Source organism: Clytia hemisphaerica, unplaced genomic scaffold (assembly GCF_902728285.1).
Source record: "Clytia hemisphaerica strain Z4C2 unplaced genomic scaffold, Clytia hemisphaerica genome assembly, whole genome shotgun sequence".
NCBI lineage: Eukaryota > Metazoa > Cnidaria > Hydrozoa > Leptothecata > Clytiidae > Clytia > Clytia hemisphaerica.
This window is the reverse complement of record NW_027103520.1, coordinates 45,613-63,772: the sequence shown is the minus strand read 5'-3', so window position 1 is coordinate 63,772 and position 18,160 is coordinate 45,613. Positions and strand designations below refer to the sequence as shown.

General features: G+C 34.7%; 2 protein-coding genes across 3 annotated transcripts in view; one reads left to right on the top strand and one right to left on the bottom strand.

Annotated features, from left to right (window-relative positions):
- LOC136799388 (uncharacterized protein CXorf58 homolog) overlaps positions 1-18,160 on the top strand; it is a 35,559-nt gene that overhangs the window by 3,663 nt on the left and 13,736 nt on the right. The window contains exons 6-8 of one of the 2 annotated variants that reach the window (XM_067056101.1): positions 337-502; positions 955-1,045; positions 1,330-1,580. In XM_067056101.1, coding sequence (XP_066912202.1) covers positions 337-502; positions 955-1,045; positions 1,330-1,530 — 458 coding nt within the window. In that variant the 3' untranslated portion in view covers positions 1,531-1,580. Of the gene's footprint in view, positions 1-336; positions 503-954; positions 1,046-1,326; positions 1,581-18,160 lie in introns of both variants that reach the window. The other variant, XM_067056100.1, reaches the window with a different exon arrangement.
- LOC136799382 (uncharacterized) lies at positions 2,289-17,627 on the bottom strand. The gene is made up of 9 exons (XM_067056095.1): positions 17,520-17,627; positions 15,171-15,419; positions 14,730-14,846; positions 12,982-13,374; positions 11,228-11,371; positions 8,842-9,137; positions 4,523-4,852; positions 3,800-3,935; positions 2,289-3,008 (listed from the first exon to the last, which is right to left on the bottom strand). The coding sequence occupies exons 2-9, from the start codon at positions 15,397-15,399 to the stop codon at positions 2,842-2,844; spliced, it is 1,812 nt and encodes a 603-aa protein (XP_066912196.1). The 5' UTR covers positions 15,400-15,419; positions 17,520-17,627; the 3' UTR covers positions 2,289-2,841.

Genomic DNA, 18,160 nt, shown 5'->3' with positions numbered 1-18,160 from the left:
CGTAAATTGAGCAATGTAAACTTTCCACTAAGAAATTCAAAAAAGGTTTAAAAAGGAAGTCTTTAAAGAATTTTTTATTCATTATTATTTTAGCAGGTAGGGAATTTAGAGAATGTAAGAATAGGTCATTTGATGACTATGTTCGGACGTAACGATTCCATTTCGCTCCGAAACGAATTGAAGCCATTCTATTGGTTACATTCAAGTTTTACGTCACTTCTAACCAATAGAATGGCTTCATTTCGTTTCGGAGCGAAACGTAAATGTTACATGCGAACATGGTGGCAATCAGTTTTAACATGACTTAAAAGTTGTGTTTTGGTTTTTCTATTTCAGTAATACCAAGACACCACATCATATCCGACGTATTAGTGTATCTACAACACGGAACTAAATCAGAAAATTTGACTGAATTTTGGAGGGAACACCTGAGAACAACTTCTCCTTGTGTACCGCTGACACAAACACAACAAGTGGAATATATAAAGCTGCTAGAAAACAGGTAAGAATTTTATTATGAATTGGATCAAATTTTCAGCGCTTAATTATTATCTATTAGAAACTATTGGTCACTGCAATCTTAAATACAAATTCTGCAAAAATCCTATGCAGAACTTGCAGCGTTTGAAGGAGATTCAAGCACAATATTCTTTGAACTACTTTATTTGGAGATGTCACAGAAGTCACAGCTTGATTTCCTCTCAACAAAAAAAATGTCCACATCTTTAGAATTTCAACCCATACATTCTTTTTTCGTTTGGTTCCGTTCCAGTTTTCAAAATCTAGATCGGTGGATTTCGAAAAGAGAGAACAACATGGAATTTATTTCAAACAGATTGCTTTTAATAAGATTCCTTCCAAATATTGAAAGATCAAAATAAATAATTAGAAAAACTAATGAAGAGGCTAACTACGTATAGTTTTCTTTATGTTGATATTTTGTCACTGCTTTAGAAGAAATCAAGAGCCCGGAAGGCGAAGTAAGAAAGCGAGAGAAAGAGTTGCCAAGATGAAGAAGATGTATCAACAAAATGATACTGAATTGGTAAATTTAGGTTTCTTTTCTTCAAAAATGAAAGCTACCGTAGTATGTTTAATTGTTTTGGGTTTTCTGAGATAATATTATTACTTATTTCAGTCATCGTCCGAGTTGATTTACCATGACTTTGGAAATCGTTTATAATAATACATACTTCTTCTCTGAATTCATTCCCATTTATCATGTGTAGCTAGACTTGTATATAGTTCCCGGCAAATAGTTTTGTTTTGATTTTATGCTGGGACATTATTTACTTGTTCTACATTTTATAACACAATTCCTTTCAGCAGTCTCCGCCCACATTGCCGCCATTTTCGCCGCCCGCTAATCACCACGATGACCATTTTAACAATACAAACGATGACGTCATCGTTCCATCAGCATTCATACGAAATGAGGAAATCGATTTTGAAAATGAGCTTTGGGAAGAGGAAGGGAACATGCTGTTTGAATGGACGAAAAATTTATCACTTACGAATCTTGCTTCTTGAGCAATTTATGACTTTCCAAAATACTTAATGAAAGATCCAAACAGTGCCCCGTAAGTTGGATATTTCTTTAATTTTAAATTCAGAACAGCTAATACATGCTTAAACTGAGAATTTCTAGTAATGTCTTTTTGAGCAAACACCACATGTTTTGTTTAGACTTAGACAAAAAACACAAAAATCTTTGGTAATAAGTTAGTCTGAGTATGAATCGTAATGACATGGTGGGTATAAAGTTCAGGGCCTCATAGATCAAATTCAAAGATGGTATCCACACTATACCGATATGTCTTGGAATCGAAAAATCGCGAAATTCACGACATTTACTTTCGCGAATTTGAGGGAAAAAAATGTTTTTTGCGAGCATAAACTTTCGCGAATCGTTGGATAAAAATGAGAATTTTGAAAATGAAAATTGCCTTAAAAGTGAAAAATATTCCTTAAATTCGGTAAGGACGGTTGCTCTTGGACTTTAAAAAGGCATTAAAGGATAAAAATATACCGAAAAATTTGATATTTATTACGATTTCGTGGTTTTATAGATTTCAATTTTTTATGAGAAAGTTTCGCGAGCATAAACTTTCGCGAATTGCCCTGTCAAGAATTTTCAAAGACATTAACTTTCGTAAAAAAAGGCGAAAATTCGCGAAAATCGTGAAAGTTTCTGCTCGCGAAAGTTTGTACGCCTAAAATAGCTTACAAAAAAAACACAAACAATAAAAGTATTGGAACAAAAAAATGACGAACTAGAAAAATTTATCTGCAAGTTTGGTGAAAGTTTCTTTAAAATTAAGATTAGGTAAAATGAAATATCGTTGACAAAAGCAAAAAACCCTTAAGAATTACTAATCATTTTTCTAAGCAGCCAATAAACACCCGAATAAAAGAAAAACATACATATTAAGTCATAATGAAATACACGTTTTTTATAAGAACAAAGTGTATAAGAACATAAGGCTTCGATGACCAAAATATTGAGAATAAGTTAAGAACATTTTAAGGTTTTGTAAACTCTAAAGAACCCAATTTATCAGGAAAATGGACACTCATAAAATGCTGAAATAAGAAGATATTAAGAATTTTTTAGGCTTAAAACTCGAAAGATTGAGAACATCTGAAGGCTTCAATAATGTTGTAGGCTCTTATAAAAAAAATCGTGTATCGCTGACAAAAGAAATATGCAACTTACTGTAAAAATTATTACTCTTAAACCCCAACCTAGAAGCCAATAAACGCCCAAATAAGATAAAAAATTTATATTAGAAATAACGAAATGACAAAGTCAAATCCATGACATTTTCTTTGTGTCTCTTTCTATGTCTTTTTGGTGAAGTTTGCGGCACAATTGCTGTCTCCAGAACCCGAGTTATGTTGACAAGCCAGCTTCTTTTGTCCAGATTTTTGGTTAGTGACCAAGACTTGTAACACATCGGTATCTGGGTAATTCCATTGCCCAAAAGCATAGATCTCACGGTCAGTTCCTTATAATAAAAAGCAATTGTTTAGATTTAGACTATTTCTATATAGTTTTTTTTCTTACGCAGTAACGTATACTGCACTTTGGGGTTTTCGAACTTCTTTTTAATACCTTCGTGTAGGAGAAAAAAATCGAATAAGTTTCATAAGGAGTTGAAAGGAGATCGCAAAGAAATAATTATTGAATTTTAGTAGGATGTAATTCGGTAGATTGTACTTTTTCAAAATTTTTCTAACGTCTAAACGGTTCCAGTTGGCTCCATTTTAATAAAGTTGGTTATGATATAGGTCTGGATCACAAATTTCACCACAATCCTGATAAATTGATGAAGAATTCCTCCGCTATTCTAAAAGCACTGAAGAAGCGTTGTTTTAACGTTTATCTAACGTTCACAAGGTCCATTTAACGTTAGATTAACGTTGAAACAAAGTGTGTGCCAGCTGGGTAGAGTATTTTGCTTAAGAATGTGATTAGTAAAGGAAGAATGAGTAAATTTTCACAATGGGTGGCATTAGTAGCGTGAAAAGCCTGCAATCTTAAAACGTACAAAATTCAATTTTTTGAATACCTTATTACATGAATATTATGAGACGTGTAATTAACACGGATTGAAAATTTTTCGTGTAATTAAAACCCCTTGAATTAAAACCAGCAGTGGTGTCTTTGAAAAAGCAATAAAATTCGTGTTAATCTTTTGCGTGTTAATTTCAAGGCCGTTAAACATACTCATATTCATGTAATAAGGTAGATCGTGACCATGAATTTAACCAAGAAAGTCTATTTTTTGTGACCGACCTGTTAAGATACTGGTGATATCTTGAAATTTTGAATCTCCATCGCTCCATGACAGTTTATACTTGCCCAACATTTGAAAGACACCTTTCCACTTGTACACAATATCCACTTTCTTACGTAGAAGGTCTATCATCACCTGGAATGAGGAAAAATTGAATTGAAAATTTTTTAAAAAACGCTGCCGACTTCGAGTATACTCTTAGTAAAGGGGTCAAAATACCGTTAGTACTTTAAAAGGGCCATTACTTTTGATACAGTAATTTTTGCTCGCTTTTCTTATTGCTTTTTGACCCTACGTGAAATTTTTCTTCAATTGGTATAATAGTGAAGGAATTTGAAGCAATGAGGCCACAAAAGCTACTGAAAAATAAGCTGTCGATGAAATTTCAAGAGGTCAAATTCTCAAATTTTCAAATTATGAGAAGAGCTCAGCATTGAACAACGTCTTAAACGTCAAATAGTCTTAGATTGCTTCGTCACATATCTTTTTGACGTTTTGATTATTTTTGACTTTTTTTGAATGAATTTTGACTTGAAATTCTTATAACGAACTTGAATATTACGGACACAGTTAGCAATCAACTTATACTTTTTGGTAGGTCCCCCGTTAGTGTTGCAATCAGGGTGTCAAATTTCTAAAAAAGTCCGATCTGCTCTGATTGAGACATTATTCCTCCAGCGTATATAGAACTCAGTGGTTTTAACGAGTAAGGAGAACTGTACCTGCTCATTAGCCGGGACATTGACACTAATATCTGTTTGATCGGTGAACGATATTGTGCACGTTTTACTTCTCTCTACATTAAAAGTAGAAGTTGATGAAACTTGAGTGGAAAATTCTCCTGTCGCTTTCACACCAAATGCACCTGCTTCGAATCCGACTTTTGCGCCAATTGTGACCCCCATTGAGAAACCGGATCCAATCTTAAGTGTAGATGATGTACTGATTGTGCTGGTCATTCGTTTGTTGCACCTGTATGCTTTATTGGAGGCTGTACAAATGACTGGCTTGAAATTCTTTACACGTTGCGGCTTGCCAACTGTAGGCTGTGTCTAAATTGCAAGAAAAATATTGATTTATTGTTAGCTGTCTTTTATGATTTATGATATGAAAATAAACATTGCATTACAGCTATAACGATTGCCTCCTTAAAGCCGATCGAATAGCTATTCGTTTATTGAATTCGAACTCTTTAGTGTCTTTAGTGAGACTAAAAACATCGGGCTAAGTTTATTGAAAAACTATTATCGTACTAACCTATAGCAATCCTAAACTTCCCTTAACAATCAAAAGCGCCAAAATAGCAAATAGTCGGAAAAATAGCGACTTTTTGTCTTTTTGGCACTTGTGATTGTTAAGGGAACTTTATGATTTTTATAGGTAGTATGGTAAATAATAGAGAAAAAAGGACATTTTTCATTGATTGACGTAAACCTAGACTGAAGTCGTTTTTATAATTCGTTTAAGAGCTCTGGTCATAGTGAAAAATCAATTTCAGAATTTGAAAATAAAACCTTATGTTTTCGCTTCTTTGACATGTTTAAGAACAAACTGCTTTTGAAAAAATGAATTTGTACTAATAATCGTATGGTTTGGAAGAAGGAAGGACGAGTGTAAATTACGGTATTTTCTCCTTTGTTACGAGTGATTAATCGTTAACTGCACTTTGAAAGGTGAAATACTCTTCTTCGAAAAACTCTTCGTTTTCTTCTTCATTTAATTTTTTCATTTCAATTTTTCGATTTTTAAATTCTAAAAAGGTAGGTTTAACAGGACATATAAAAAAAGTTATACATTAATCTTTTTAAAATGCAGAAATTGCCATTTAAGTTGGTGTAAAATCGAAAAATTGGGTACATCCAGAGCCCTTAATACAGTTTATCGTCAACATGAAGTAATCTGATTGGCTAAAAACGAGTACATAAATGCTGTATTTCATTTTGTACCATACAATTACCGTCTTCATCATAAGCGTATATTTTGTCCACTTTTATGCTTAGAAATGTTTTCCTTTTCATTCATAATACACCACAGATTATATAAGGAGTTATGAAAATAATTCTTTTATCTCTTTAATGACCGTTCGATTGATGTTGATTTCATTCATCAAAATAGAGGAGAGAGAGAATGACAGCAAGAGAAAAAGAAAACATAGAAAAAGACACAAATAGAGAGAGAAGAGTTTTTTTTCAAGTTATCACACTTTCACTCGTACAATATTGAATATATATTTCTCGTTCAGAGCTTTCTATATTTTCTATACTAGCAAGTAGCTTTCGCTATGATGCTCCCGATGACAGGCATTTGACAGTGATTGATTGAAATTCAGAAAAGGCGAAATGCTGTGTTTATTTTTGTCAGAAATACAGTGATATTGCAAAGTATTCATTTTTCTCAGCCATAGCTTGCACTAAACGTGCCCCCTTTAATAGATACCTTATAAAGCTTGAATTATAAAGCTTTTCATGTTTTATAGGCAGGGTCTTGGAATAATCTTCAGGAAATATTTAGAATGACTTTCTTCTCAAAATCATTTTCTTTGAAACAACCATAATAAAAATAAAAATAACAAACATATCAAAACATGAATTTATAATTTCCAAGACTATATTTTGTCAATGATAAAATTTTCAGCTAAGTTGTTGTCTATATCGTAATGTAATTATTGTTTTGTAAAGAATACAGTGGGTACAGAAGCATTCAAAAACCAAAATGATTCATAATACAACCAAACAACAGGAACATAACACGAAATATCCTTCAGGAATTTCTCCAACAAAAGGAGTGTTAATGTCAAGTTTGTGTACCGTCAACTGCTCTAAAATGGGATTACTTGAGATAACATGGGACATACTGCTTTCTAGTCAGCTTTTTCTCTCTATCGTCACATCCTCTTCAACAACAAACAGATTTCCATGTTTCTTGGACAGTACAAAAAAGATGATTCTGTGGAGGTCCGGTTAAAATGGTTGCTGTTTTGGTGTCCCATTGCACAAACATTGCACAGCTCCATTAAAAACGCAGACAATAGACGATATTTGCTTAACGTGAAAACTCAGATTTGATCCCCGAATATTGTCCACAATGCTTTGTGCGGAAAAAATTTCACCGTGAACTTTTTCCGCGCAAAGCATTGTGGGCAATATTCGGGGATCAAATCTGAGTTTTCACGTTAAGCCGATATCGTCTATTCATTCCAATTCTTGTTCAACATTTTGAAGTCAAAACTCTCTTGTTATTAAAATGTTATATTAAAATGAAGTTTGATGATTGGTTGAACAACTGCTATCTTTGGGCAAACTCAGCGTATTTGAAGCAGCAATTCAGAACTCGTAAAAACATATAATGTCAATCTAGCTTTAAAGCAGTTGACGGTATATACATCCAACGTATAAGACTACTTTAATGGTTAATATGGTATTTGTCATGGTGAATGAACGAAGGCTGGAAGGCAAAACCATAAAGCTGAAATAGGAAAAGAGAAAAAGAAACTGTCAATAGATAATTTGTAATAAATATCCAGGTGATGTCAATCAGACTGTTTGATTACGTGAAAAAGGTATCACTGGAGGGAAACTGGTATCGCCTCCAAAAAGTAGAGCTTTATGGTAATAAAATTGTAAAAATTCAAAAGTCAAAAACATTTAATTTACATTTTATCTTAGACAAAGTGCAGACCAAGAAAGGTCTGCAGTTTGGAGGGAATGTAAAGTTTCCCTCAAATGATGCAAATTACCCTTTTTCACGGGTACCAATCTAATCTAACATTATCAAACGATAGGTGTTAGATTACCGCAACCAAATCGAACAGTCAAGAAACTAAAAGATTCTGGTAAAGTTGAATTATGTTCGAACGACCCTGCCGATTCCCCGGACTCCAGGGATATTCTTGTTGAGTGTCCGAGGATTTCAACATTACTTTTTGAGACTTACCCCGGACTGAATGCATGGTCTGCGAGAAGTACTTAAAAAATTGGGCGATCACACATGGGCGTTAATTTCACCATCCCTATAGACCTTTTTTCAAAGAGGCCACCCTGTTGAATAATTATGTAGTCCAGCAGAAAAACAATGATAAAACCATGCATAATTATTACAATATGCATGATACAGTAATTATGCATGGCTCTATCATTGTTTTTATGGCTGGACTACATAATCATTCAACAGGACGTCCTCTTTGAAAAAAGGTCTATTCTGCCCGCTTTCATGCGAACTTAGTCGACTGTGCGTTAACTCGTGACAACACGTTCACTTATCCAGCTGCGTGGTTCACTTATCTGGCAGCGCAATTTGTTTGTCTGGGGATAGAAATATTTCTTTCGTTCGACACAGGGTCGTCTTCGATCAGGTTATCAGTAACCAAACACCTATAGTTTGATAAAATTTGATAGTTCAATTGCGAAAATTTGGATCAATTGAATTCAATTGACATCGCCTGGAGATAAACAGAAGGTTCGTTAATGGTGGTATGCAAAGTTTTTTCCAATTTCTGATAATAATTACCCAAAAGTAAGAAAGTAACAGTAAAGTATTAAACTGATGCCTGATTATACAACAAGGATACAAAGCAAAAAGAAATTCTTTAAAATAATTTTCAATCATACATCCTATCTGAAACATTACTTTTGATAAAATAGTATTATATACTTACTATCAAAGTTGCAGAACAGTATATGGGATTATACCTTCTACTTTCTGAAACCAACCAGCCAACTGGTCTCTGCTTCGTTGCTTTTTGTTGTTGTATTCCAAGCTATGACTTTGGAGCGCTAAAGACGATAAATTTCTATTCACGCGGCGTTGTTGTATTCCAAGCTATGACTTTGGAGCGCCAAATACGCAAAATATTTGTTCGCGCGGTCGAGCTAGCTTAAAAGCTCACCACTCGGCAATCTTTTAGTAGATACGGTCACTAGGTTACATCGTCCCGTTTTTTTTCTTGAACAATTTTTCGCCAGCTCGATCCCCAGCACGGCCTCGTGAAGCAACATAGGCTCCCTTCGGGAGCAATTAGGAAGTTCACGATTAACGTTTATACCTTATCTTCTACTTTGAATTCTCGAGCTTCCAAATACATTCCATTGGTTGTATCAGTAATGGGGGTACACTTGTGAGAGGTGCTGGTTGCACTACGGTCCATTGCGCTCATACTGCACTCCTTCAACTTTCCATCAGTATCTCGAATACGGACTGAAATTTTCGGATTTTCGGGGAACGATTTTCCATTGGATGAACCCATGGTGCAACATTTGAAATATTCAATACAATAGAGATTGTTACAATCGTTACGGAACATTCCAGCCATGTAGTAACCAGGGTTACACTTGGACCATCCTGTTATTGAGATCAAAATTTTATTATAAAAGGCGTGTTCTATTAAGTGGCCGGGTAGGTCAGTCGATAGAGCATTCACCATTCAATCTAAGGGTTTATGGTTTGATCCCTGGTCACCGCCAGCTTCGATTGCGTAATCTGATCTGAAGCTGTTTATTGATGAAGCTGGGGGTTTGGTTGGTGTTCAGACGGCGAAGCTCCCAAAAATATTTTGAATATGTAGATAATATTAGAGGTTTTTGTTTCAAACAAGTTTGATTTTGCTAGAAAATATCTTTTATATTTTGGATTGAGTTTCTAAAACTCAATCTTGGCCGGTATACGGACATAAAAAAGTGCTCAGAAAAATCCCTTGGTGTGGCACTCCAGCTCAGCATTCGACATCACAGGCCTATCGTAAATAGAAAAGGAAATAGACTCCCTCACTCCCGGCTTCCGACAGCCACCCTTCGCCTTTTATTGGACCTACCCCGGTGGAGGTCCTATAAATTAACCTCTGTTCGTCCGTTAGTTCGTTAGTTCGTTACCAACTTTTCTCGAGATTGGCTCGTTAGTTTTTCCTGATTTTTGGCACAAAGATGCAAAATGGCAATGGCCAAAATGTGACGGAGCCCGATTTTCGAAAAAAAATATATTTGGGCAAATTTGGGCCAAAAACTGCCTAAAAATAGGGTTTTTTGGACTTTGTGCAAAATCCTGTCATTACTTTTTTTGATTTTTTGTACAAAGATGGAGGGGCAAGATTTCTCTAAAGAATGGCTGAAGTGGTTTTTCCCGGAAAATTCTTATTCCCCTTAAAAACGGATTTTCGTATTTTGGGGAAATTCCCTTTAACCAAATAAGAAAATATAGCTTTTCTCAATGTTGACTCATTATTTCTTTTTGATTTTTTGCACAATGATGCAAAATGGAAATGCCTAAAATGTGACGGAGCCCGATTTTCGAAAAAAAATATATTTGGGCAAATTTGGGCCAAAAACTGCCTAAAAATAGGGGTTTTTTTGGACTTGGTGCAAAATCCTGTCATTACTTTTTTTTCTGATTTTTTGCACAATGATGCAAAATGAACATACCTTAAAATGTGGCCAAGCCCGATTTTCAAAAATATTTTTTTCCCGGCCGAAAATGCCGGAAATAGCCGGAAAAACTGTTTTTTTGGCATTTTCTCAAGATTTTGGTCTTTTTTTTTTTTTTTCTGATTTTTGCTCAAAGATGCGTATTAACAATGCCCAAAACATGGCCGAGTTCGAATTTTGAGAAAAAAATTTTTCCGGTTGAAAATGCCGGAAATCGCCGTGTGTTTGCAGATTTTCATTGGATTTTTTCCTTATATTCATTTCTATGCTTTTTACACAAAAACATTATTGATAACAATGCTCACCATCAAGCATGATTCAATTGTCAATAAAACTGATTTTTGCGACCAGAACTTTCTATTTATTTTTTCCCTACAACCCTTCCCTGTCCCCCCATCAACAATCAATGATGAATTTATTGCGTTATGCATTTTCGCTAAACGCTATATTTTCTGACTGATTTTTTTTCATTTTTCTCCTCGCATTGCTATCTAACTTTCATCATCAGGTAGGTCCATTCAGCATCTAGTTTGTTAAGTAAATATCTACACGCTTTTTTAACTACAGATGTAATTTTAGCGAGCCTCGTTGTGCTTAGCGTTTTCGCCCTTAAATATGCTTAAAAACTTTCTAATGCCGTTTTTACGACAATTCTGGCAGTTGGCTTATGCTTTGTTTGGGAACATTCGTCCCATTGACCTGGTGAGATTTCTTTATCCAGTCATGTTAAAATGGATGGAGCCACAAGATGCTATTGGGATGTGAAAATCGAATTTTAATTTGAAGAGAAAATTAATTTTGTATAAATGATTTAATTGTTAAGAACCTGTAGCGTAGACAGGGGTAAAGGAGCATTTGCTAAGGATAGCAGATTTATATAGCATGAATGGTTAAGTGCTTTGTCGTGAATCTCTGCTCTCCTACACAGATCGCTCTTCATCCCTATCTACTCTACTGAAGGATTTTATGGTAACTTATTAGAAGAAACCGTAAGAAAACTTATAATCATTGTACCTTTGTAATCGAAGGATAAAGCTACATTGTGAGTGTAACAGTGTCCCCATGATGGGGTTTGTGATTTTGGTTTACAGCATTGGAATTCTTCGATGTTACTCAGATGATTGCCACTAGTTCTGTACATACCATCCATGTAGTATCCTATATAAGAAGAAAGTTGTGTAATAATCAATCAAAGTTATTTGATTCAACCCCTCCCTCACAGGGGCGTTGCATTTTCCTAGTATTTGCTTACACAGCATTTTTAATTAAAAGAAATTACTTTCTCCCCTTTCGGCGGCGTACGAGGACAAAATTTGGAGAAATTCTTTTGTTTATTTTGCTTTGTCAGCATACACGTTTTTTTTAATAAGAACATCCAAAAAAGCCTTCGGATGTTCTTAACTTTTTGAGTTTTAAGCCATAAAATGTTTTTAACATGTTCTTATTTTCGTGTTTTTTTTTAGTTTTTTTGTCCATTTTCCTAAGGAATCGGGTGTTTTAGAGTTCGTAAAGCCTTTAAAATGTTCTTAACTTGTTTTTAATATTTTGGCCATCGAAGCCTTATGTTCTCATAAGAAAAAACATTAAATAAAAAATATTAAAAACATTGTCCCTTGTTTAGTCAGAGCGAAAGACAAAGAAAGACAAGGAGGGAAATACAATTTATCTCTGGAATCCTCGTATATTACTTAGATGATAATACGACTCGGGGAGTGGGATCCAGTATCCCTTAAAGGCATGATATGGGCTGATAATTATAAGATTATTGGAAATGATCATTTGTACCATTTATAAATATTGATGAATAGACATAATGTGCAAGATTTGGGTTAGTTAATATTCAGCATGTGAATTTGACTTAAATGAAGCATTGGTTAAAAGACTTTGTTAAAATTTCTTCTTGGAGGCTGCTTTATCAATAGAAGTGATCAGTTTACCCCCATGGCCCTGCCAAGGGTGTTTGTTACTTTGCAGATCTCTGGATGTACATAAATTTCACATTCCGTTTTGAAGGACTAGAATGTGAAAATATAGACCTCTGTTAGACAAGATAAAGAAAATCTGAGAGTTGTTTTCGTGGACATTCTTCGTTCTTCACTTTTATGTTATATTTGTTTTTCAATCGATGCTTAAGCATTTTATTTTTTAATCAGTAGCAAATTTAGAAGTGTTTATTTGGGCAGCTTCTTGTTTGAAGTGTTTTGATTTAAAACGTTTCCTATTCTAAAGTTGAGTCTCGCTAAAAGTATTTATTTGTTCAACTTATTGTTTCAAGTACCTTGTTTTTTGATACGCGGTTTTCTTTTGTTATACACGTTTTTTTATGAGAACGAACTACACATCAAGAACACAAGGCTTCGATGGCCAAAATGCTAAGAACAAGTTAAGAACATTATGGCTTAGCAGACTCGAAATCACTGGATTTTGCAGAAAAATAGGTAAAATGGTCACAAAATGGAGAAAATAAGAACATTTTAAGAACATTTTTAGGCTTAAAACCCAAAAAGTTAAGAACATCCGAAGGCTTCAAAAAATTTGGATGCTTTTATAGAAAACGTGTAACTACGCTGTAACGTAGCGGGTAAAAGTTCTTCCTTCAACGGTATCTCTGTTACTTCTTTTTCCACTTCTCTTTTATTTTTCACCTTGTGTTGGAAAAATAATAAGCATTAACATCTCTTCTGGGGTTAATATTCTTGTAACCCTTTTTACCTAGGTGACTCCAGGATTTCGAGGATAAGAATAATGTCATGATTTTACAATCTTACCGTTTTTACAGACAGCCCAGTTCTTTTTATCCCAAATTCCCCAAATATTCAATTTGTAGCAATCCCGATCTTTAGCTCCGCTCGAATACAAGTGAGCAGCTGCGCTTTTACATTCGGCTTCTTCGAGCAAAAAGATTTGATCCTTGTCGCCTGGACGGTTATCGTTGCGGTACAGACCGGTCATGTACAGTCCATTTGGACAACTTGACCATCCTTTGTGATCGAAAGACCCCCACCAGTTGGCTCTTTGAGTGACCACCGATGGTTTCTTAAGGTTCTTAATCATATGATTTCGATAGGTTGACTTTGTTTGCCATGCGTGAGCGATTCGACGAATTACTTGCTTTGCCACGTCGATGTTTCCGACCACGGAAACAGTAAAAGTGCCGATGCCTGGTCGAAATAGAAGTTGAATTTTTGCTCTTTTTGATACTTTAACCCTATTAGCCCCAGGGGGGGGGGTAGAATCTACCACGCTAGAGTTCTTTTGTTTATATCTCGGAAAAAAAATTTTCAAATGACTTGAAACTTTCTGACTTTTAATAAAATCTTATTAAGAGTACTTGTACAAAATTTTAGGGTCATAGGTTGTCCAGATCAGGTTTTATGACTTTATTGTGAAACATGACATAAAACCCAGCTAAAATCCTTAAAACTCAAAATTTTAAAGTGCTGACAACTTCTAAACTATTTATTCGATCATTTTCAAATTTTGACACGTGATAGGCATTGGATAATACAAATATTAAAAAAATCTAAAGAAAATTTTGAAAATGATGACGTCATCATTTATGACGTCATCAAATTTTGAAAATTTTACTCATCTTCAGCATAGATTTTAAGAAAAAATCTTAATGGAAATTGCAAAACCGGCAATTATGTTAAAAAACAGTCTTTTACCTTTCAGAATCTTCAAACAGAATCGAAATATCTTTATTGGTTCGACTGTAATAGACATTTTTGTAAACCATATATTTGGACTTTTTTCCGACAGGTGGAAATTTTGTGATGACGTCATCACTTTTTGAATGACGTCATCAATTTTTTTTTCTTCCTGGAAAATTGTATCATGATGGAGAACATCTGTACCAAATTTCATGGCCATAGCTCTTCTAGATCGAAAATAATCGAGGGTGGTAGATTCTACCCCCCCCCCCTGGGGATACAAAAGTCAAAAAAGCTTGGGGCTATTAGGGTTAAGGGAATCGATTTCTGCGTTTTAGGTATGTACCGCGACAATTACTTTGATGTCAAAATGTTTACGATTTGCGTGAACTTTCTAAAACTTGCCAATTTGAATAGTCGCAAAAATTCTCAATACAGCTTATTTGCGAATTTAAATTTCGACGTGAAAAATCAAACAAAACTCCTTGCAGTTTTTAGATTACTTCTATATATTTATAAAACATGTGTTTATATTCTTTTGAAAAAGTAAAACGAGCAAAAAGGGATACTTTTGTCTCAAATTTATAAGAAAAAACAGGAAACATTTTTACTCTATCCTCACGATTCGCGAGATTAAATTCTCGTGAAATATGAAAACTTCGGCGAATGGCCTAACTCGTGAAATTTCCTGTCGCGAAAATTTTTGACATTAATTAGTTCCGCGAAAAACATTAAATTATAGTCCAAATACGGTCTGATTCGGCCAATAACGGCCAAGTCCCGACCCCTTCAAATTACAGAGCTGATAAAACATAAATGCGAACTGGTCCGAACGATCTACAAAATTTTTAAATGATTGTTACCTCCACAGCATTCTTGTGCACTGGTGCAACTAGTATAAGATCGGCATCTTCCTCGACATTTGTCATCCGCTACCTGTTTTCCTCTCGGGTAGATATTGCGACAGTGGCAAATTTGCCCTAAAGAAATTGTAGTTTTCAAATAATTATTTAAAGGTTGTATGATTTAAAGTAATAAATCACAAAGTACAAATTTTCCAACGAGAACAATTTCGTAAGAACACCAATCGAAATTTAGGCCTAAACCTATATAAGAACATAAAAACGATCTCAGCTTCAGATTTTGGAACTGGCAAAGCAAATCTAAAGTATCAATAACTGAAAAAATGCATGATGGCGGAAGCTAATCCCTGGTCTGGTTGGACAAAATACCTATATAGAAAAATATTTTATATGGCCCATATTATGGGAAAACTATATAAAACTCTATCGATAAAGAAGTACCTTGCGTAGCTGCCAACATGTAACCTTTGTCTCTACAAAAATCTTGGCAACGAATATTAGAAGCATGCGAAGCCATATCAGTGTTAGCACCTGTACCGGGAAGTGCGTTGAAACAACCTTCAACGGTGACTGCAAGTGCTGATCGTTTCACCTTACTACCTTTGGAGAATTCAAAAGTCCTGGTAGTTGATAACAAGAGCAGGATACATGACAATTGTAATAACGCCATGGATTTTTATGATTCTGGTGCTGAAATCGGAGAACATTTTAACATTAGGAGGGGGTTTATCTAAAGAATCCTACTTTTACTAAAAATAGATAAAAAGAACGACAAATTTCTTTCGTATTCACTCCTCTTTGTTTATCACGGGAATTAACTACATATGGTTTAAGGGCTCTGACCATAGTCCAAAAATTGATTTTTGTATTTGAACATAAAAGTTATATTTCAGGTTCCTTAACACTTTTAACAAAGAATTGCCTTTATAAATTGCTTTTTAATCGAATCCCTTAAGAGTAATTGAGAATTTAATTGCAAAAATGACGCAATGAACTTTAAAAAGATGTTAATAATATGTTGCATCACCCTCTTTTACAAAATGTGCTTAGTTTTAATGGGTAATTAACTTTTTTGTTTCAAAATTTCTTTACACTGTCCGCAAAGAATTGAACTATTTTAAATTTTGCGGAAAATTTTTCTAAAAAGATGTGTCAAAAGTTATGACTGTTTTTTTAAGCAAAATCCAGATGAAAAATTGATGAAAAACCACTATTTTGAAGATTTCGAGACAAAGAAGCATTTACAAAAATTTTCTGCAAAAATTTTTATTGCTCGGTAAAAGATACCCATGTACTGCGAAAAAATTTTCAAAATGTTTTTCTTCGCCGAAACTAAGCTCTCCAAAGTTGAAATACTCTTTCCTCGCAAAAGTCTTCATTTTCTTCCTCATCAAATTTTTTCAATGCAATTTTTGAATTTTCAGGAATAGTTTTCTAAACAGAAAATTTGGAATAAAGTAACAAACAGAAATTTATAACATGCCATAGTTTTGTTGGTTACATCAGTCAGAAAACACATCTTAAACACGGCAATTATGAAAAATTCACTATGGTAAAGAACGACAAATTACGCATGCGTGTTACAATGCAGGATTCTTTAGATGAACAGACTGTGAGTTACTTCAGTACTCTTAGGTGCCAAATAAACGGTCCCCCCCGCTTGTTAATTTTTCGAAAATTTTTCCAACCCCCCCCCCCCCGGACCTTATTAGGACCCCCCTGTTTATCAATTTTAAAGAATATTTTTAGTTGGCTAAAAGAAGTCCCCTTATTTTGCTCCAAAAAGCCTGATTTTAGCCTATATGTACCTTATTTTTGGGTTTTCATAAGTACAATTTCCAACCCCCCCCCCCGGCAATTAGGACGTCAATTAGGTCCCCCCCTTTATTGAAATTTCAAAAAATTCCAACCCCCCCCCCGTTTATTCGAACCCCCCCGTTTATTTGGCACCTAAGAGTAAGCGGGAATCGGGATTAAAATATCCCTGTCTCACAGCCCCGGTGAAACTTCTACCTACATCGTGGATGAAAATTTCTTTCTAAATCCCGTTGGGTTTTTCCATGGAATTTAAAATGTGGATGAATCCAAAGCTCATTTCCCAGTGGTACTGATATTGTATTTTCTCCACTTTGGGGTAAATTTTGGTCAAATTGTCCAGTACGGCGTGGGTCCCACCGGGTATATAACACAGGGGCTGTAAAAAGGAGCTGATGGAAATTGGAGTCTTGTCTTTAACGGTTGGATCATGTTATTGACTGCGTTAAATAGACCTTTTCATAAATTACATCACGAACATCACTTGCCTCGTATTCAAACAATAACCATGCTGATTATGTCTCTTGAGACATTAAAATGGGAAGTAATTTTGATAAAATCCGCTGGGAGTTAATCACCATGGCAATAATTTCAAAACGAGGCGAGTGATGTTCGTAACGTGATTTATGAAAGGATCCATCCAGTGTTACTTTTCTTTACCGCAAGTTTGAAATTCCCGATAGGTATAAAATAAAAGAGTAATTTTACTTGCAATTTGTTAACTGGGTTGATGAGGAGGGGTGTCTAACGGTTCGCAATTTGTGGCTAGAGGTGAGCTACATTTTATCTCAGTAGATCAATTTGAAAACTTTAACGTGGTTTAATATTGCAATAGCTTTTTAAATATATGATTAAATATATAAAAAAGTTTGAATATTATGTAAACTTACAAATCGATTGACCGAATTCCAAGTCAAAACTTACGATAGGATAGTTGAAACAGCAACGACAAGAAAGAAAGTGATAGCAACTTACTTTTAGACGTCCTTTGTTTTTTTTCTTCGTTTCCTTATTCTTCTCTTCTGAACATGTGAACTTGAAGATGATATTTTCATGAAGTTGCCTTGCATTTTATTTTCAAATTGAACAACAGAACAATAACCTTTAATTTGAAATAAAGCTTCCCATTCTTCTATTAAAAGATCATCACTAGACTATCATTTCTTTCTTCTGGATAAACCAAGCCAATCAACGTCCCAGCTGATAGGCTCTTCTTTAGAAAGCCGCTCTTCTGTCTTGTCTTTTCTTATTGTTAGAGCATAGTCAATAAAAATCTTTGTTGAAAAAAACATTGAAAGAAGTCATTGCACTGACGTCAAACGAGGACAATGCATTGACTTTGTACGGCTAACTTTTTGCTAGAATAGGCAGGGTGAAAAGTGGGTCGTTTAGACCAGAGCTAAACGACGTTGTTTCGACATTCATCTCTAACGTTTTACGGACGTCAGACACGGTATTTTGACAGTGAAAGAAAGTATCATTTTGATTTGAAGTGCTGGGTGGGAGGTGACTTTCTTAATATTTGCACAAATGAAGTCAATAAAAGTTGAAGATGACGATGTTGTTCACAAGGCAACGGTATTCTAGGAAAAAGTTTTTGTTACATCGCACAAAAA